At 45.2% G+C, this 21,719-nt stretch overlaps 1 protein-coding gene across 2 annotated transcripts in view; it reads right to left on the reverse strand.

The window, feature by feature from the left end:
• LOC144500989 (uncharacterized) overlaps positions 1 to 9,742 on the reverse strand; it is a 79,141-nt gene extending 69,399 nt beyond the window's left edge. For both annotated transcript variants that reach the window (XM_078224491.1, XM_078224490.1), the window contains exon 1: positions 9,612 to 9,742. In XM_078224491.1, the coding sequence (XP_078080617.1) occupies positions 9,612 to 9,665 (54 nt within the window). In that variant the 5' untranslated portion in view covers positions 9,666 to 9,742. The remainder of the gene's footprint in view (positions 1 to 9,611) is intronic.
• Between the last annotated feature and the right edge of the window lie 11,977 nt (positions 9,743 to 21,719).

Raw genomic sequence — 21,719 nt, forward strand, 5'->3', positions numbered from 1 at the left:
GGTGCTCCGGTTTCCTCCCCATTTCAAAGATGTGCAGATTAGTGGGGTAAATGCATGGGGATAGGGCGGGGCTGGGACTGGGTAAGATGCTCTGTTGGAGAGTCGGTGCAGGCTTGAAGGGCCAAATGGCCTCCTTCTGCACAATAGAGATTCTATGAACTCTATTTAGGATTTAACTTGGGCGCGGTAGGATGGGGGGTGGTTTGTCAGGAGGGGAAGCATTTGTTTAATTTTTAAGTTTATTTATTAGTGTCACAAGTAGGCTTACATTAACACTCTAACGAAGTTACTGTGAATATCCCCTAGTCGCCACACTCCGGTGCCTGTTCAGGTAAACTGAGGGAGAATTTAACATGGCCAATGCACCTAACCAGCACGTCTTTCAGACTGTGGGAGGAAACAGGAGCACCTGGAGAGAGAATGTGCAAACTCCACACAGACAGTGACCCAAGCCAGGAATCAAATCCGAGTCCCTGGCGCTGTGAGGCAGCAGTGCTAACCACTGGGCCACTGTGCCACTAGAAAAATCAATCACAAAGCGACTGACTTTAAAAGAGGTTGCCCCACAATGATAATACGCTGTGGGCGGGCTTAACAAACAAAGACTGAGACTTGCGTCCCCCCCAGTGGTAGGAAGTCCGACCATCAGGAACTGGAGGCCAATCTGATTGGCCAAGAGCCCCAGAATTCACGAGTGGGGCTTTAGCAGCACCATGGAGAAGATAACAAGGGCACTGAACACTAGTCCGGGAATTCTGGGCATGGAGGGATTGAGCACCCTGGAGAGAAGGAACATGCAAAGTAGAGGTAGGCCATTCAGCCCCTCAAGCATGCTCCACCATTCAATAAGATCATGGTTGATCTCTTTGTGTTTCAAATTCCCATCTACCCCGATTACCTTTGATCCCTTTGCCTAAGAAGAATCTATCTCCCTCTGCGTTAAAAATACTCAATGACCCCCATCTCCATTTCACTCTGAGGCTGAGAGTTTCAAAGTTGCACAAACCACTGACAGAAAACCATTCTCTTCCTCTCTGTCCTGTATAGGTGACCCCTAATTTTAAAACAGTGCCCCCTAGTTCTGCACTCACCCACAACATCCTTTCCACCTCCAACCTGTCAAGACCGTTCAGGATCTTGTATAGTTCAATCAAGTCACCCCTCACTCTTCTAAACTCAAGTGGAAACAAGCCCAGCCTGTCTATAGAGGGGAATGTGGGGGCGGGGGGGTGGATGGAGGGTGTGGTGTGCCATCTTGGGGGATGCCACCTTGAGCGGGGTACTGATGTGCACGGGGCATCCTTTAAAGTAAAGTTAAAGTTTATTTATTTATTAGTCACAAGTAAGGCTTACATTAACATTGCAATGAAGTTACTGTGAAATTCCCTCGTCGTCACACTCCGGCGCCTGTTCAGGTCAATGCACCTAAACAGCGGAGGTATCCCCTTCCTAACCACTTTTTTTAATATCAGAGTCGGTGAAAATCCAGCCTGCCCAGTCTTGTCTGTCTTCCAAAGTATTATAGTGAAGGAGGAGGAATTAAGCCTCTGACTGTCTCCGTTTTAAAGTTGTAAGTTTAAAGTTTTAAAGTTTAAAGTTTATTTATTAGCGTCACAAGTAGGCTTACATTAACAGTGCAATGAAGTTACAATGAAAATCCCCCAGTCGTCACACTCCAGTGCCTATTCGGGGTACACGGAGGGAGAATTTAGCATGGCCAATGCACCCTAACCAGCACGTCTTTCAGACTGTGGGAGGAAACTGGAGCACCCGGAGGAAACCCACGCAGACACGGGCAGAACGTGTAGACTCCGCACCAACTGTGACCCAAGCCAGGAATTGAACCCGGGTCCCTGACTCTGTGAGGCAGCAGTGCTAACCACTGTGCCACCGTGCTGCCCAGTTAATAGGGCTAGAGGGGCTGTACGCACCCACTGTGTTATGGGGATGGGTTTCAAGGGTAGGCGGGAAGGCGATTTTTGCTAGCCACCCAGCATATTCTATGTGAGGCACAGTTAGCGGAAGGTCGTAACATCCAGCCCCAAGCTTTACCTCCTTCTCAGTCCCTGTGCTGTTAATTTCACAACCCTTCAATCTGATTAGTTAAGGAGATACGCAGTTGCTTGCCTTGGTTATTCAGGTCCAGGATGTTGTTTCCTTCGCTGTGACATTGTCAAGTCGCCTTTTCCGCAACTTAACTACAAAATAACCTTAAAACCTGACTATGAAACAGCAAGTCTCACTAACAGCAGGCTCCATCAGATGTTCTGCTGATGTAAATTATAGCCCAGTGTGAATGAGAGGTCAGTTTTATTTTATTTTTATTGCTTTTTCTCCCACTAATGGTTGCTACTCTGATGGCCAATGCTGAAGGATAAATAAGTTGGAGAGTAGACTTTTAATAGACATGGAAATGCCACCTAGTGTATAAATTACTCTATAAAGAGGGCCGTAATACAAAGCTTGATTGAAACCTAATGGTAAAGCATGAATGCGAGGGTGATCTATTAACAAAAGACAAAAAACATTCTGTTCTTGCAAAGAATTGTACATTTTTGATTCTAGAAATTACTACTGCTGATACAAGCAAATATTTAATAATTGTGAGGATATTCTTCTCTCAGCTGTTTCAACGTAGGAGTTATTTTTAAACAAGTAATTCTAAAGGAGGTGCAGCAGCAGAGGGCCCTGAGTGTTTTTACGATCCTAGATCAGATCCTCAAGTTGTTGGTAAGATTTGGTAAAGGATAAATAATGTTTTGTTTACCAAGACACACAACAGCACAGAATCGCCAAGCAGAAATTGATAGCCAAGTTCCGCACACATGAGAACGACCTCAACCAGGATCTTGGGTTCATGTCACACTATCTGTAACCCCCACCATTTGGCTTGGGCTTGCAAAATCCTACTAACGGTCCTGGCTTGAGACAATTCAAAACCTCTTTAACTTGTCATTATCCCCCTCTCCACTCGCACTGTCTGTACCTGTAAAGACTTGATTACCTGTTAAGACTCACATTCCAACCATTATCTTGCCATTGAGTCTGTGTCCATATATGCCCTGTTTGTGAACCCAACTCTCCACTTACCTGATGAAGGAGCAGTGCTCTGAAAGCTCGTGCTATCAAATAAACCTGTTGGACTTTAACCTGGTGTTGTGAGGCTTCTTACTGTTTTGTTTACAGTGGACAAAGTTTGAGATTCAAGCCACTTGCTCAGTGAATAAGCCATAAAATTCCATACATTTTGAACAAACAGAAATAAACTTTACAACACAAGGTCAAAACGCTAAATTACTGATAATTTATCCTGACTTGGAATTATATCATTGTTCCTTCACTGTCACTGGATTAAAATTCTGGAATACCCTCCCTAACAGCAGTGTGGATGTACCTACATCACATGGACTGCAGCAATTCAAGAAAGCAACTCATCACCACCACCTTTTCAGGGACGGACACGAAACGCTGACCTTCCAGTGACACCCACTTTCCGAGGAAGAATTTTTAAACAATCCACCTGAAAAGGGCAGATTTTGAAGTCTAGTTTAAATGCTTTATTTCAAAGACGACGCCTTTAAGATTGCCGCACTCCCTCAGTACTGCACTGAACTGTAAACCCAGATTAAGTGCCCAAATCTGTGGATTGAAATCATGAGCATCTGACTCGGGGCTGATTGTGCTACATTGAATCGAGGCTGACAACAAAACAGTTCACATGACAGGTGACTTCATTCTTACAAACTCTAGCTAATGCTGTGGTGTGATTCAGATATTGGGAAGTAGAGGGTTGACTCCTGCTTATTAGAGAGACTGTTGAAGCAGAACCAGCAATTACATGGTGCTAACCTGAAATTTATAACGCCCTTCCACCTCACTATTTCCATCTCCTCATTTTTTTTTTAAAGTGCCAGGGTGACACGGTGGCACAGTGGTTAGCACTGCTGCCTCACAGTGCCGGGGACTCGGGTTCGATTCCCGGCTTGGGTCACTGTCTGTGTGAAGTTTGCACGTTCTCCCCGTGTCTGTGTGGATTTGCTCCACTTTCCTCCCACAGTCTTAAAGACATGCTGGTTAGGTGCATTGGCCATGCTAAATTCTCCCTCAGTGTACCCGAACAGGCTGTGGCGACTCAGGGAATTTCACAGTAACTTCATTGCAGTGTTAATGCAAGCCTTACTTGTGACTAATAAACTTTAACTAACTAAAAGCCTCCGCCAACTTAACCTCTTTGCCAGCAACATTTGGTCCCTCGCTGGGTTATTTCTTGCTTTTAAATGCATTTTCCACAACTCCCATTCCACAAGGGCCTTTCAGTTACATAAATGATACTCTAAAATAAACTGTGAAATAACTGGAATCTTGCAAATGGAATTTTTTTTCTAACGTTGCATCACATTTGAGATGTGGAATAGAACAAACATGCTCCCCTACCTTGGTAGATTCTGGTGTCCATATTGTAAAGAAGGATACAGAGGCTTTGGAGAACATTCAATAAAAATTTACAAGGTTGATATGAGAAATGGTTATATCTGCCAGGGAATATTGATCAGAAATGGCTGAGGTAACCTGATGGAGGCCTTTTTAAAAACTATGAAGAGGTTTGATAGGGCAGACACAGAGAAGACGTTTCTACTTGTGGGGGAACCAAGACGGGGGCTGTCGATATAGTAGTCACTAATAAATCCAATAGGGAATTCAGGGGAAATTTCCTTACTCAGAGAGTAGTGAGAATGCGGAATTTGCTACCACTATCAATGATCAAGACAAATAGCTTTGATACATTTAAGTGGAAGCTGGATAATCCCCGGACATGTACTGTTGTGGTTGAATGGCCTGTTTCTGTCCTTTAACTGCACTCCAAGAATAGGGCATTCAGTCCGTAATGCTGAAGAAACTAAACAGCACTGCTTCTGTTTGTCTTGAAGACTGTTGCAAAGTGATACAGTCAAAAACATGGGCAAGCCTTGGACATGAGACCAGTTTGCATGAAGAAGAATCTTCATGCAGGTGCAGCTTATAACAAGAAAGGCAAATGAATCTTTAAAAGTAAAGAAGTGTTGTTACAATTGTGTAAGGCATTGGTGAGACCACAGCTGGAATACTGTGTCCAGTTTTGGTCTCCTTACTTGAGGAAGGATGTGCTGACACTGGAGGCAGTTCAGAGGAGGTTCACCCGATTGATTCCAGGGATGAAAGGGCTGTTATACGAGGAGCGGTTGGATAGCTTGGGCTCGTACTTGCTAGAGTTTAGAGGAATGGGGGGGATCTGATTGAGGTATATAAAATGCTAAAGGGGATTGATGAGGTGGACGTTGAACAGATGTTCCCCTTTGTGGGACAAGAGGTCATAGATATAGAATGAGAGGAGATAGGTTCAAAACTGAGATGAGGAGAAACTGCATCTCCCAGAAGGTTGTGAATCTGTGGAACTCACTGCCCCAGAGTGCAGTGGAGGCAGAATCCATCAACAGATTCAAGAAAGAGATAGGTATGTTTCCGATGAAAGGCGGGATAAAGGGAGCAGGCAGGAAAGTGGAGTTGAGACCAGGATAAGATCAGCCATGATCAGGTTAAATGGCGGAGCGGGCTCTAAGGGCTGAATCGCTGACTCCCATTCCTAATGCCTATGGTCCTATGTTGTTCATCCCATTTTCTCTCGGTCCTCTGGAATGTTCCTGGTTTGCACGGATTCCTGTGTACCATCATCTGCCCGGTAAACAGCCACCCGCGGAGGTCCAATGTTGTGATTTACGACATCAGTCAATTTATTTTTTACTAGGAGTTAAGCAAATGGAATCCTAAAATACATACAGGTACGTCAACAAATCTCTTTCTGACGTGCATGTTGCTATCTCACTCCCTACAGTGGAATGTTATCAGAATATAAAGGGACCAAAGGTTACAGGTATTTGTACATTGTGACAGACTGTCCGAAAAAGCAAACTACTTATTGTCCATTCGTAACAGCAATAAAAGACAGAGAACAATTGGTTGGGTGGGAGACATACACTCATATCAGGAGGGAGCAGTGCTCTGCAACAGAATGCAGAGAGTGGTATGTTTAATTCAAGTGATCTAATCAATCATTCAAACCATATTTTTAACTAAATCTATCCCAAGCTCAAGTGAACAAACTATCCATTTGTTTTCACCTGGGCAATGACACTATATGCTGTGATGTGGGGATGCCGGTGTTGGACTGGGGCGGGTACAGTAAGAAGTCTCACAACACCAGGTTAAAGTCCAACAGGTTTATTTGGAATCACGAGCTTTCGGAGCGCTGCTCCTTCGTCAGGTCCGAAAGCTCGTGTTTCCAAATAAACCTGTTGGACTTTAACCTGGTGTTGTGAGACTTCTTACTGTACCATATGCTGTGACGCTGAACCATTTGCAACAGAGGATCATGCGTGTGTTTCTTGGTGCATTTTGCTGGAATCAATATAGCAGCATCAAATTCAAAGAAAGAACAAAGAACGGGCATAGAATGCATTGAGTCCATCAGGGAGGGGTGCGTTGGAGCCGGCGATTTTACCTGCCTTCATCTTGTAGCCTGTTATGTCTTGTAGACCTTGCCATAGTAGGCGGGGGTCCGTGTTGCTAGTCTGGGACTCTAGCTTGGTCTGGTACTGTCTTTTGGCATCTTTGATAGATCTCCTGAGATCATATCTGGCTTTCTTGTATAGGTCAGGGTGGCCTGACTTGAACGCCTCAGACCTGGACTTCAGCAGCTAGTGGATATTCCTGTTCATCCATTGGTTTCCGGTTGGGAAACACACGGATTTGCTTCTTTGGCACACGCACTTATTAATGAAGTCAGTTGCTCGTTCAGGCTGGTCGCAGAGTGGTGGTCACGCCAACCAACAATGTCATGGACAAAATAAATCTGTAACAGGCAGGTTGGTGGGAACAAGGTCAAGTAGGTTTTCCCTTTTGTTGGTTCCCTCAACACCTGCCACAGATTCAGTCCAGCAGTTATGACCTTCAGGACCCAGCCAACTCAGTCTCTGATGGTATTAAAGTTTATTTATTAGTGTCACAAGTAGGCTTACATTAACACTGCAATGAAGTTACTGTGAAAATCCCCTAGTCGTCACCTGTTCGGGTACACTGAGGGAGTATTTAGCATGGCCAATGCACCTAACCAGCACGTCTTTCAGAATGTGGGAGGAAACTGGAGCACCCGGAGGAAACCCACGCAGACATGGGGCGAACATGCAAACTCCACACTGACAGTCACCCAAGCCAGGAATTGAACCTGGGACTCTGGCGCTGTGACACCACAGTGTGGAGTGCCACCCCGGTACCACTACCAAGCCACACTTGGTGATGGGCATTCAAGTCCCCCATCCAGAGTACATTCTGTGCCCTTGCCACCCTCAGTGCTTCCTCCAAGTGGTGTTCAACACGGAGGAGTACTGACTCATCAGCTGAGGGGGTGGCTCAGTATTTGATAATCTGCACAGTGAAGGGGGTGGAGGAGGTTAAGAAGGAGCATGTAGTCATTGCTGGAATTTAGAAAACACAACTGCCAATTTTCACACCGCAAGTTCCTACTAACAGCAATGTGACAGTGAACATTTACGCTGGAATTTTACCACCCCACCCACTTGCTACAGGAATTGGAGTGGGTGAGAGGCGGACAATGGGAAGGTCCGCTGACCTCAGGTGGGATTTTATGGTTTCAGGGCGAACGAGGCCATAACATCCCATCCCATAATCTAGTAGGGTCATAATGACTTGAGATGGTAACACGTTTTTCTCTCTCCAGAGATGCTGCCAGACCTGCTGAGTTTATGCAGCATTTTCTGTTTTTATTTATTATAATCTATTTTTTGATTGATCGATAAATATTGATCAGGGCACTGGTGATAACTATTCTTCAAAACAGCGCCCAAAACATGCATGGAATGCATTGAGTTCATCAGGGAGGGGTGTGTTGGTGCCGACGATTTTACCTGCCTTCATCTTGTAGTCTGTTATGTCCTGCAGGCCTTGCCATAGTTGGCGAGGGTAAGTGTGGCTAGCCTGGGACTCTAGCTTGGTCCGGTGCTGTCTTTTGGCATCTTTGATGGATCTCCTTAGGTCATATCTGGCTTTCTTGTATAGGTCAGGGTGGCCTGACTTGAACGCCTCAGACCTGGACTTCAGCAACCAGTGGATATCCCTGTTTATCCAAGGTTTCCGATTGGGAAACACACAGATTTGCTTCTTTGGCACACAGTCTTCTATGCATCTATTAATGAAGTCAGTTACTGTGGTGGCGTACTCGTTCAGGCTGGTCGCAGAGTGGTGGTCACACCAACCAACAATGTCATGGACAAGATAAATCTGTAACAGGCAGGTTTGTGGGAACAAGGTCAAGTAGGTTTTCCTTCTCGTTGGTTCCCTCACCACTTGCCACAGATTCAGTCTAGCAGTTATGTCCTTTAGGGCCCGGCCAACTTGGTCTCTCATGGTATTAAAGTTTATTTATGAGTGTCACAAGTAAGGCTTACTGCAATGAACTTACTGTGAAAATCCCCTAGTCGCCACAGTCCGGCACCTGTTTGGGTCAATGCACCCAAACCAGCACGTCTTTCAGACTGTGGGAGGAAACCGGAGCACCCGGAGGAAACCCACGCAGACACGGGGAGAACAGACAGTGACCCAAGCCGGGAATCGAACCCGGGTCCCTGGCACTGTGAGGCAACAGTGCTAACCACTGTGCCACCGTGCCACCCCGGTACCACTACCAAATCACTCTTGGTGATGGGCATTCAAGTCCCCCACCCAGAGTACACTCTGTGCCCTTGCCACCCTCACTGCTCCCTCCAAGTGCTTCCTCCAAGTGGTGTTCAACACGGAGGAGTACTGACTCATCAGCAGAGGGGGTGGTTCAGTATTTGATAATCAGCACAGTGAAGGGGGTGGAGATTAAGAAGGAGCATGTAGTCATTGCTGGAATTTAGGAAACACAATTTTCACACCGCAAGTTCCTACTGACAGCAATGTGACAGTGAACATTTACGCTGGAATTTTACCACCCCGCCCACTCGCCACAGGAATCGGAGTGGGTGAGAGGCGGACAATGTGAAGGTCCGTTGACCTCGGGTGGGATAAAATCCCATCCCATAATTTTGTAGGGTCATAATGACTTGAAATGGTAAGACTTTCTCTCTCCATAGATGCTGCCAGACCTGCTGAGTTTATGCAGCGTTTTCTGCTTTTATTTATTATAATCTATTTTTTGGTTGATAGATAAATATTGATCAGGACACTGGTGATAACTTCTCTTCAAAATAGTGTCCAGGGATCTTTTACCAACTACCCCAGAGGGCTGAAGTTTAACGTTTTATCTGGGTGCTTCCTCTGGCACGGAGTGGATTAACCTGAGTTATGAGGTGAGGTCTTTGGAGTGTAAATTAAACTCACAACCTGCCGAGTCAGAGGCTTGAATTATTGTCAGAGAGTCACAAATCACTTGATTTTTAAAAAAAAATAAAGGGGGGTATTTAGAATAATTACCAAGGTGGCTGAAAATAATAGTCCAGCACAAGGTTGATAATGTTTTCGTATTGACCAGATAAAGCAGACAACTGCAATGGGTAAGGAACCTGTGTCCCACTCACCTGTACTGACACTGCGCGCTGCCCCTGTACACTCAGAGCTCGGGGCCCATTCATTGCAGAGGCGCTGCAGAAGTTCACTCAGCCCCGTTTCTTGTCGGAAGGCTTTGTTAACTTGTGATCTTGCACCGACCAGGAAGGTCTAAAAGCTCAAACTACAGCCGGAAGATAAAACTGCAATGTCCGCCCCCTTTTTTATTTTGGTTCCCGGGTCACCAAGTCGAAGTGAAAACCCCAGGAGGACGAGATCTTGGCTGGTCGGAAATTTGCTATTTCTCCCCGTTTGAGTCCAAATGCTGTCCTCCCGGGGTTTTCCTGAGATATGTATATCAGGAACATTATTCTCTGCACTTCCAAGAGTTCAGTGTTTATCTTATAACTTCAAATTTGCCGAGTCTTCAGCTGCCTGTCATTTGATTTGATTTGATTTATTGTCACATGTATTAGCATACAGTGAAAAGTATTGTTTCTTGCACGCTCAACATGTCAGAGGAAATAAAGTTTATTTATTAGTGTCACAAGTAGGCTTACATTAACACTGCAATGAAGTTACTGTGGAAATCCCTTAGTCGCCACATTCCAGCGCCTGTTCAGATACACTGAGGGAGAATTTAGCATGGCCAATGCACCTAACCAGCACATCTTTCAGACTCTGGGAGGAAACCCACGCAGACACAGGGAGAACGTGCAAACTCCACACAGTGGCCAAAGCCAGGAATTGAACTGCGTCACCCTGTAAGTGAACATGGAGCCATCGAACAGCACCAAAAACCATCCACTCTGAGACTCCCAGCTAAGTGACCAGTCCCTTTTTTTGTTCACTATTTTGCAGGTGTTCGTTGGGACTGGGTGGGGTGAACTCACTTGCACAAAACAGAAAATGCTGGAAAATCTCAGGAGGTCTGACAGCGTCTGTGGAGAGAGAATAGAGCCAACGTCTCGAGTCTGGATGACCCTTCATCAGTCTCTTGCCTCGGATCCTCAGAAGGTCCCGATTTCAACTCCCCTTCCCGTGACTTGAGCAGCAAATTCAGGTTGAGGCTCCCGCAGCGATGCTGAGGGAGTGCTGCACTGTTGGAGGTGCCTCCTCTTTCAGTTGAGAATGTTAAATTCAGCCCCCAACTGCCCACCCAGCCCCCGTTTGTCCTCTCAAGTGGATGTAAAGAAACATAGCACCATTTTGAAGAGTTGTCCCTGGTGTCAGGCTGCTAGTCTGTGTGGACTAAAACAGTTTTGTCAGGTCATTATCACATTGCTATTTGTGGTAGCTTGCTCTGTGCTCTTTGGCTGATTGCATTTCCGACTTTAAACTAGTGTTTACACTCCATCTCTGGCAGCAAAGCTCTTTGACATGTCCTGAGGTTGCGTAAGAGGCTACCTAAATTTAGTTCTCTTTTTGCCGATTCCGGTTGGTAGTAGGTTGCCTCGGGCATTAGAGAAAAAAAAATAAGCCAAGGTTCATGCTATAGACCTCTGCTTAATGGGGGCATGCAAGAATATAAGACAGAGGCACAATCCCAATCATACTCAATTGTGATGCCCCGTGTTGTCAAATAGCCCCCTCACACTCACAGTCGACGCTTCCACATGATAACCTTTCCACATGGTCAGACCATTTGGCTAATGTGCCAGGGCATATCGGAAATGCCTGGAGCCATTCCTCAGAACAAATCAGGAAAGGAGAGGAAGGAAATGGGTAGAAAATGTTTGGGGTGCGGTGCAAGACGTGGGAGAGAAAATGTCCCTGCCGAATTCAATTTCATTTGGACAGCACCCTTTAAAGTCACAGATGGAGATTATCTGTAAAATGGAGATTCCCTGTAAGAAACCTGGACGATAATAAATATTTGCTTTCGTTGAAAAGCAGTAAGGCAAAGCAAACTTTTGTTTGAATTCAATAATTTTAAGATCAGCTGTATAAAGACAATGTTAAAAGCAAGGAAGGGGAAATTCCTTGAACACTGCCCAGTTTACTCATCGTAGGGATCCTCACAGGGACTGAATAGGATCTCTTCTGTGCAGTAAACCTGAGCACTGGTTGTTCCAGATTAACCTCTGTAGCAGACCAAAGTACCAGGTCTTGTATAACTGAAAGATACTGCTTCGGTCTACTGTCCCGATAAAATAGGACACAATCAAAATCCTCAGGGCCTACAATGGGGCATTTCCTTGTCATGAATAACATTGAAGTACGTTAGTCAGAGGATAAATAGTTTGGATATTTTTTCTGGTGCAAAACTTCTTTTTTGATGCTTGGGATCTGGGAGTCATTGGCAAGGCCAGCACTTGTTGTCATTCCTAGTTCCCATGCAACAGTGGTGGGCTACCTTCTTGAACCTTTGCAGTCTCTGTGGATACTTGGCAGCAATATTGCACAGCTAAATGACTTGCTAGGCCAGCTTTTGATTTGATTTCATTTGATTTATTATTGTCACATGTATTAACATACAGTGAAAAGTATTGTTTCTTGCGCGTTAAACAGACAAAGCATACTGTTCATAGAGAAGGAAAGGAGAGAGTGCAGAATGTAGTGTTACGGTCATAGCTAGGGTGTAGAGAAAGATCGTCTTAGTGCGAGGTAGGTCCATTCAAAAGTCTGATGGCAGCAGAGAAGGAGCTGTTCTTGAGTCGGTTGGTACGTGACCTCAGACCTTTGTATTTATTTCCTGATGGAAGAAGGTGGAAGAGAGAATGTCTGGGGTGCGTGGGGTCCTTAATTATGCTGGCTGTTTTTCTGAGGCAGCGGGAAGTGTAGACAGAGTCAATGAATGGGAGGCTGGTTTGTGTGATGGATTGGGCTACATTCACGACCTTTTGTAGTTTCTTGCGGTCTTGGGCAGAGCACCTGCCTTTGGAGGGCAGCTAAGAGTCAATCTACACTTCAAATTTACTTTATTGCTTGGAAAGTGTTTTGTGATGCCCTGAGATAGTGGAAGGCGCCACATCAAAGGAAGTCTCACCGCCTTTCTTAAAGATGTTTCGTCCTCACCTCTGTGCAACATCTGACTCCTGGGGTACAGCAGGCAACAGGCTCCCAGTTTCTTTTAGGACTAACCAGCAGGTGACCTTTACACTGCGTGGCCTGGAGACTCCCACCTCCAATCTTCCACTGTGACCTTGACACTTCCCACCAGCAACCCAGCTGAAACATGTAGAGAGAGAGGAGAAACAAATCCATCAGAACTGTGACACATGAATTATTAGACCGTTACCTGGTGCAGAAGCATGAAGGTTAGGAGGGAGGTTAGGAAACCAATGATTTAAAAGCAAGGGAGCCAAGTGGCCCCCTGACATTCCCCCTGTATTAAAGACTGACCCTGGATTTAAATGGTGGATTTATAGTATTCTTCATGATACTTTATCAAAACAAAGGGTGAAATAAATAAGGGAATTGGATAAAAACATGAAAAAATAATCTATTGCAGGGCTCCGGGGAAAGGGCATGGAAGTGAGACTAATTTGTGGTCCTTTCAGAGAGCTAGCACTGACATGATGCGCTGAATGGACTCCTTCTGTGATTCTGTGAGTGGCTTTCTAAACTCTGCATTATAGCAGAACGCACTTCAGTTTGGCACGGTTACTGTTGTGTCTGGCCATTAGAGAAAGATGCTCAATCATATGCTGCTTTTCATGACATTAGGATCTCTCGAAGTGCTTTACAGTCAATGAAGTACATTTTGAGGTCCAATTGCTGTTTTAATGTAGAAACCGCATCATCCACTTTGCACACAGCAAGCTCCCACAAGAGATGTATTAATGATCAGATAATCTGTTCTGGTAATGTTGCTTGATCGATAAATAATGTCCAGGTCATGGGAGAGAATCCGCCCTGCTCTTCTTCGAAACACTGACGTGTAATCTTTTAATTCCACTCGAGAAGGAAGATTTGGTTTAATCCCTCAACTGAAATGCGGCACCTCCAACAGTGCAGCACTCAGTAATGTACTGCACGGAAGCATTAGGCCAGATTATATATGTCTCCGCAGTTGGACTTGGACCCAAGATCTTTTCTATGTAAGAAACATTAAATTAATTCTAGATTCCCAATGGATCAATGGGCTAATCAGTGACATTATGTCGCCTAGACGATCAACAGATTTCCAGCTTTGATGATCATCCTGAGCTATGAGTCATAGAGTCATAGAGGCTTACGGCATGGAAACAGGCCCTTCAGCCCAACTTGTCCATGCAGTTCTTTTCTTTGAAAGCTTTAAGCTAGTCCCAATTGCCCGCATTTGGCCCATATCCCTCTATACCCATCTTACCCATTTATCTGTCTAAATGCTTTTTAAAAGACAAAATTGTACCCGCCTCTACTATTACCTCCTGCAGCTTGTTCCAGACACTCACCACCCTCTGTGTGAAAAAATTGCCCCTCTGGACCCTTTTGTATCTCTTCCCTCTCACCGTAAACCTATGCCCTCTAGTTTTAGACTCCCCTACCTTTAGGAAAAGACCTATGCCCCTCATTATTTTATAGACCTCTATAAGATCACCCCTCAGCCTCCTACGCTCCAGAGGAAAAAGTCCCAGTCTATCCAGCCTCTCATTATGACTCAAACCATCAAGTCCCGGTAGCAACCTAGTAAATCTTTTCTGCACTCTTTCTAGCTTAATGATATCTTTTCTATAATAGGGTGACCAGAACTGTACACAGTATTCCAAGAGTGGCCTTACCAATGTTTTGTACAACTTCAACAAGATGTCCCAGACATCCTATGCTGTTGATCTAAGCAAATATGACACTAATCGAAAGGAAAGCTGGTCTTGGTGCCTCTCGGAAGGGCAAAATATCAGCCAGGGTTCTTACTCCTGGCTCCTCTTCATTCAGTTTTAATAGAAAGTACAATTAAATATCCTGATCCATGCCATTGTTACCTTAGAGTTAACTGTTCCAATACACACCAGACAGGCCTCCCATCAACACCCTGGGGGTTAGATTGGAGAGGTTGGGACTGTTTTCCTTGGAGAAAAGAAGGCTGAGAGGAGACTTGATAGAGGTATTCAAGATCCTGAGCGATATGGACAGGGTAAATAGTGAGAAATTGTTCCCACACAAGAGAGCATCAAGAACTGGAGGGGACAGGTTCAAAATAATTGACAAAAGGAGGAGATGTGATGGGAGGTAATCCTTTTTCACCCAAAGGGTGGTTGAAGTCTGGAACAAACTTCCTGAGAGGGTGGTTGAGGCAGATCGAAGTATTCAAATGAGAACAGGATTGCTATCTGAAAAGAGAGAATTGTGTGAGGTTATGTGGATAAAGCAGGGGAGTGCGATTAGGTAGAATGCTCTTTCAGCGAACCAGTGCGGACTCAATGGGCTGAATGGCCTCCTTCTGCACTGTGAAGATTCTATGGGTTACCATTAAACCAGAAACTGAACTGGAGTAGCTATATGAATACTGTGGCTACAAGAGCAGGTGGGAATTCTGCAGCGAGTAACTCACCTCCTGACTTCCCATTGGCCTGTCCACCGCTCACAAGTCAGGAGTCTGATGGAATTCTCTCCACTTGTCTGGGTGAGGTGCAGCTCCAACAACACTGAAAAATTTCAACACCATTCAGGACGAAGCAGCCCACATGATTGGCACCCTATCCACCATCGTCAGCACTCGCTCCCTCCATCATTGGCGTGCAGAGGCCGTATTGTGTACCATCTACAAAAGGCACTGAAGCAACACAAGGCTCCTTTGTCAGCACTTTTCAAACCAGTTACTTTACTGCCGAGAAGGACCAGAGTAGCTGACACATAAGAACATCAATACCTCCAAGTTCCCCGCCAAGTCACTCACCATCCTGTCTTGGAACTATATTGCAATTCCTTCATTGTTGCTGGGTCAAAATCCTGAAACTCCCTCCCTAACAGCAAATGTAGGGTGTATACCTACACTTAATTGAATTGAATTTTATTTATTATTGTCACCTGCATTGGGATACAGTGAAAAATATTGTTTCTTGCGAGCTGTTACAGACAAAACATACCTTTCATAGTGTACATAGGGGAGAAAAAAAGTTAAAAGTTTATTTATTATTAGTCACAAGTAAGGCTTACATTAACACTGCACTGAAGTTACTGCAAAATTCCCCTAGGAAAGGATAGGGTGCAGAATATAATGTTGCAGTTACCGATAGGGTGAAGAGAAAGATCAGCTTAATGTGTGATAGGACCTTTCAAAAGTCTGATGACAGCAGGAAAAAGCTGTTCTTGAGTCATTGGTACATCCACCACATGGACTACAGTGGTTCAAGAAGGCAGCTCATCATGAACCACTCAAGGATGATTTGGGATGGAGAATAAATGCTTAGCCAGTGACACCCACATCTCCTGAATAGAACAAAAACAAATTCTACCTCCTGGAAATCTGAGGCTGTCCAAAGTTCTGTTGCCTGTGTCCTTACACGCACCAAGTCTTTTTGATTTGATTTATTATTGTCACATGTATTAACATACAGTGAAAAGAATTGTTTTTGCACGCTAAACAGACAAAACATACTGTTCATAGAGAAGAAAAGGAGAGAGTGCTGCAGTCATAGCTAGGGTATAGAGAAAGATCAACTTAATGCATGGTAGGTCCATTAGCCAAATCTGTAAGGAATTGCATTGAAGCATTGTTAGAGAGTTTAAAAGAGTTAGAATGAAGTTTTAGAAGCATAGAACGAGAGTAAAAGGTAGAATTAGAAGGTATGCTGGGCACAGCTCGCAGGAAGTCGCCTCGCTGTGGTGCCATCTTGGAGTCATGAAGTCCTGTTCACCTCCCATACCCGTGTTCACTCACCCACATTGGCTCTTGATTCAGCAACATGCTGATTTTAAAATTTTCACCCGTTTTCAAATCTCTCCACAGTTTCTCCCCTCCTTCTCTTCACCTCCTAGCCCCACAAACCTCCAGGATCTCTGCGCTCATCCAACTCTGGCCTCTCGTGTTAAGTTCGTTTTCAGGAGACTCGTTACATTCTTGATCCGATTCAAAAGTAATTTGTGTGTCTTACATGCAAGCTGGCAAGCCTTTGCTACGTAACTTCCACACAGTGTTGGGACTAGGCATAGACGCAGGGGGAGGACCCCTTTTTATACCATTAGCGTGTTTATGGCATTCTTCATTGATGCATCATTTGGGGCGTGATTAGCCAACTAGCCAATTAGGACGCCAGCAACGCTTAGCTACAATTAGCTTCCAATCACATTCCTTTCAAAACAACCATTAACTACACCCATGACTTAAAGTTTCAGTTCCTCTTTTCTTAAGCTAAGCAGACCCCAAAGTGGATTTGTTTGTCTGTCTTGGGGCTTTTTATATACCCTGGTTAACCGCAAGCTGAATGCTGGTCGCAGGTGATCCTGCAGTCAGTCACGTACGCATTAATCTTGCAGTTAGTTTCTGCACGTATTGTTTTATTTCCCAGTGACCATAGTGCAAGCACCACAGAAGCCATCTTAGAAGGGCCAGCGAGGCCCAAAGTGTGGCAAGCGGAATGTCAAATTAGCTTAATAAGAAGAAGGCGCTGTTAGCTGCATCCTGCAAGCTCTAGTAACATGAGATGCCCGAGATTTCAACCCCTTAACATCTCACTCGCACATCCCCAACTTTAACCACTCTACTGTTGATTGCTTAGGCCTTAAGCTCTGAAATTTCCTCCCTTCACCTCTCTATCTTGCTTTCCTCTTTTTCAACACTCCTTAAAACCTACAAACATTTAGCCACCTGCTCTAATCTTGCCGTTTGTAGGTTAGGGTCTGCACTCTCTCATTTCCTTCTCTATGAACGGTATGCTTTGTTTGTATAGCGCACAAGAAACAATACTTTTCACTGTATGTTAATACATGTGACAATAATAAATCAAATCAAATCAAATATGGTCTGATTTTGCTTTATAATGTCTTGTGAAGCACCTTGGAACAGTTTAGTTTAAAGGTACTATATACCTACAGTTTTTTGTTCATATCAATATTGTGTAATGGGCGAGGTGGTGGCATAGTGGTATTGTCACTGCACTGTGGCACAGTGGTTAGCACTGCTGCCTCACAGCGCCAAGGACCCGGGTTCAATTCCAGCCTCGGGTCACTGACTGTGTGGAGTTTGCACATTCTCCCCGTGTCTGCGTGGGTTTCCTCTGAGTGCTCCGATTTCCTCCCACACTCCAAAAATCTGTGGGTTAGGTTGAGTGGCTATGCTAAATTGACCCTAGTGTCAGGGGGATTAGCAGGGTAAATGGGTGGGGCTACAGGAATAGGGCCTGGGTGGGATTGTGGTCGGTGCAGACTCGATGGACCGAATGGCTTCCTTCTGCACTATAGTGATTCGATGATTCTATTCTAGTAATCCAGAGACCCAGTGTACTGCTCCGGGGACCCAATTTGAATCCCATCATGTCAGATGGTGAAATTTGAATTCAATAAAAAATAAACAGTCTAATGATAACCATGAAACCATTGTCAATTGTGGTAAAATCACATCTGGTTCAGTAAGGCCCTTTAGGAAAGGTAACCTTCCATCCTTACCTGGTCTGGCCTACAGGTGACTCCAGAACGACCGCAATGTGGTTGATTCCTCAATGCCTCTGAAATGGCCGAGCAAGCCACTTGGTTCATGAGCAATTAGGGATGGGCGATAAATGTTGGCCCAACCAGGGACGCCCACAACCCCCGAATAAAAGTACATTCAGTGGCCAAATAGTCCACACAACTCACAGTGTTCGAAGGGGAAAATATTGACTAAAAAGCACCCAGCACCCTGCTTCAGGCAAACAGAGAATAGCAGGGTTAAACAAATTTAAAATAAGTACAATATAAATGTAATTCTTTATTATGCTTGTGAATTAATAATTTTTTTAGTTTTATAAGTGCAGCTGGAGGGTATTTTTCCAGTGAATTGTGTTTCCATGCTGTCCGAATGTTGATCTAAAATGCAGATAAGCAAGAGGGAGTGACTTCCTCCTATTTCCATCCATGCTTCATCTGTCAAAGTGAGGAATGCCAGGATCAAAGGGCATTACCTCATATTTATTGGCTCTTTTCCAGAGGCAAGAGATTTCTGCAGTGATGCTGGCAGAGCATAAAACCACACCTTTTTCCCCCCTCTCTTTATTCATTCAGGAGCAAGACCTTGAAGTGAAAGATAATACCCCGTGCTGTGAGGTTTTTAAACAATCCCCTCGTTCAGAGTGAGGAATGAGCAGTCAGCGTGCCCACAACCCAGAGCGTCACGGGAAAGGCGTATTTCAACCTCCACAAATTAACTCTGACACAAAAAAACTTTCGCCCTTAATAACCTTTACATGTCTTTCCCTTTGTTCCGCTGGTTTCTGCTAGTTGTTAACAGGTGCAGCTCCCCGACCAGAAATACTCCACAGATGCTTGTGTCATTTATTTCCCTTTAGCACAAAAATAGAAGCTTGTAAATTCATGACTTGTTATGAAAGGGAGGGGTGTCGCAGCATATCGGCGTATTAGGTGGCTTGGCATGGTGAGCAAGGAGGCTCAGCAAGGGCGGATGAATGCGTGACTTTAAACTTAGTGAGAAAGTAAACTCCATGAGCCTCTTATGGTGTTTTTTTTTAGGTTGAGGATGGCTGGTGTGGGGGATGTGGAGATGCCGGCGTTGGGCTGGGGTAAGCACAGTAAGAAGTCTCACAACACCAGGTTAAAGTCCAACAGGTTTATTTGGTAGCAAATACCATAAGCTTTCGGAGCACTGCTCCTTCGTCAGATGGAGTGGATATCTGCTCTCAAACAGTTCCGCGCACATGAGGACGGCCCAAACCGGGATGTGTGCGGAACTGTTTGAGAGCAGATATCCACTCCATCTGACGAAGGAGCAGTGCTCCGAAAGCTTATGGTATTTGCTACCAAATAAACCTGTTGGACTTTAACCTGGTGTTGTGAGACTTCTTACTGTGTAGGGGATAGCAGAGCAGGGAGAGGGATTTGCAAATTTTGGGTCAGACATATCACGAACTGGACCAGCCCCCATATATAAATACTGTGGCTACAAGAGCAGGTCAGAGGTTGGGAATTCTGCAGTGAGTAACTCACCTCTTGACTCCCCAGAGCCTGTCCACCACTAAAAAGCACCAGTCAGGAGTGTGATGGAATACTCTCTGCTTGTCTGGATGAGTGTGGCTCTAATAACACTCAAGAAGCTTGACCCCGTCCAGAACAAAACAGCCCCACTTGATTGGCACCTCTTCAACTCCACCACCTTCAACATTCACTCCCTCTACCACCGACATACAGTGGCAGCAGTGTATATCATCTACAAGATACACTGCAGCAACTCATCAAGACTCCTTTGAAGCAAGTGTCTTTCCAAACCCCTGAGTGCTACCGTCTAGAAGGACAAGGGCAGCAGATACATGGGGAACACCACGACCTGCAAGTTCCCCTCCAAGCCACTCACCATCCTGACTTGGAAATATGTCACTGTTCCTTCACTGTCGCTGGATAAAACTTGGGGAGGCGATGGCCTAGTGGTATTATCACTGGCCTATTAATCCAGAAACTCAGCGAATGTTCTGGGGACCCGGGTTCAATCCCACCATGACAGATGGTGGAATTCGAGTTCAATAAAAAATATCTGGAATTAAGAATCTGCTGATGACCATGAGATCCACTGTCGATTATCGGAAAAACCCCATCTGGTTCACCAATGTCCTTTAGGAAAGGAAATCTGCTGTCCTTACCTGGTCTGGCCGACTTGTGATTCCAGAGCCACAGCAATTGGTTGACTCTCAACTGCCCTTGGCAACTAGGGATGGGCAATAAATGCTGACCAGCCAGCGATGCCCATGTCCCACAAATGAATAAATTAAATTAAAATTAACTCCTGGAACTCATGCCCTCACAGCATTATGGGTGCACCTTCACCACATGGACTGCAGGGGTTCTGGAAGACACCACTTTCTAGAGAGCATTTAGGGATGGGCAATAAATGCTGGCATAACCAGCGATGTACACATCTCATGAATTTTAAAAAGTTACATGGAGTCTGCAGCACAGAAACAGCCTGTTCCACCCAAATGGTTTTAAACTAGTGTTTATACTCTGCATGAGTCTTGTCCCACCCCTCTTCATCCCACCCTATCAACACATCCTTTTATTCCTTTCTCCCTCATGTTGTTGCGGAAGGGTGGGGTATTGCAGGATATTGGTGTGTTGAATGGGGGGGGAGGGGGGCAGGGAGGGGAGGGGGTGTTCGTACCATGTGGAATAAGAACAAACAAGAACAAAGAACAATACAGCACAGGAACAGGCCCTTCAGCCCTCCAAGCCCGTGCCGCTCCCTGGTCCAAACTAGACCATTCTTTTGTATCCCTCCATTCCCACTCCGTTCATATGGCTATCTAGATAAGTCTTAAACGTTCCCAGTGTGTCCGCCTCCACCACCTTGCCCGGCAGCGCATTCCAGGCCCCCACCACCCTCTGTGTAAAATATGTCCTTCTGATATCTGTGCTAAATCTCCCCCCCTTCACCTTGAACCTATGACCCTTCGTGAACGTCACCACCGACCTGGGAAAAGCTTCCCACCGTTCACCCTATCTATGCCTTTCATAATTTTATACACCTCTATTAAGTCTCCCCTCATCCTCCGTCTTTCCAGGGAGAACAACCCCAGTTTACCCAATCTCTCCTCATAACTAAGCCCCTCCATACCAGGCAACATCCTGGTAAACCTCCTCTGCACTCTCTCTAAAGCCTCCACATCTTTCTGGTAGTGTGGCGACCAGAACTGGACGCAGTATTCCAAATGCGGCCGAACCAACGTTCTATACATCTGCAACATCAGACCCCAACTTTTATACTCTATGCCCCGTCCTATAAAGGCAAGCATGCCATATGCCTTCTTCACCACCTTCTCCACCTGTGACGTCACCTTCAAGGATCTGTGGACTTGCACACCCAGGTCCCTCTGCATATCTACACCCTTTATGGTTCTGCCATTTATCGTATAGCTCCTCCCTACATTATTTCTACCAAAATGCATCACTTCGCATTTATCAGGATTGAACTCCATCTGCCATTTCTTTGCCCAAATTTCCAGCCTATCTATATCTTTCTGTAGCCTCTGACAATGCTCCTCACTATCTGCAAGTCCTGCCAATTTTGTGTCGTC

The sequence above is a fragment of the Mustelus asterias genome, chromosome 11 (assembly GCF_964213995.1).
Source record: "Mustelus asterias chromosome 11, sMusAst1.hap1.1, whole genome shotgun sequence".
Classification (NCBI taxonomy): domain Eukaryota; kingdom Metazoa; phylum Chordata; class Chondrichthyes; order Carcharhiniformes; family Triakidae; genus Mustelus; species Mustelus asterias.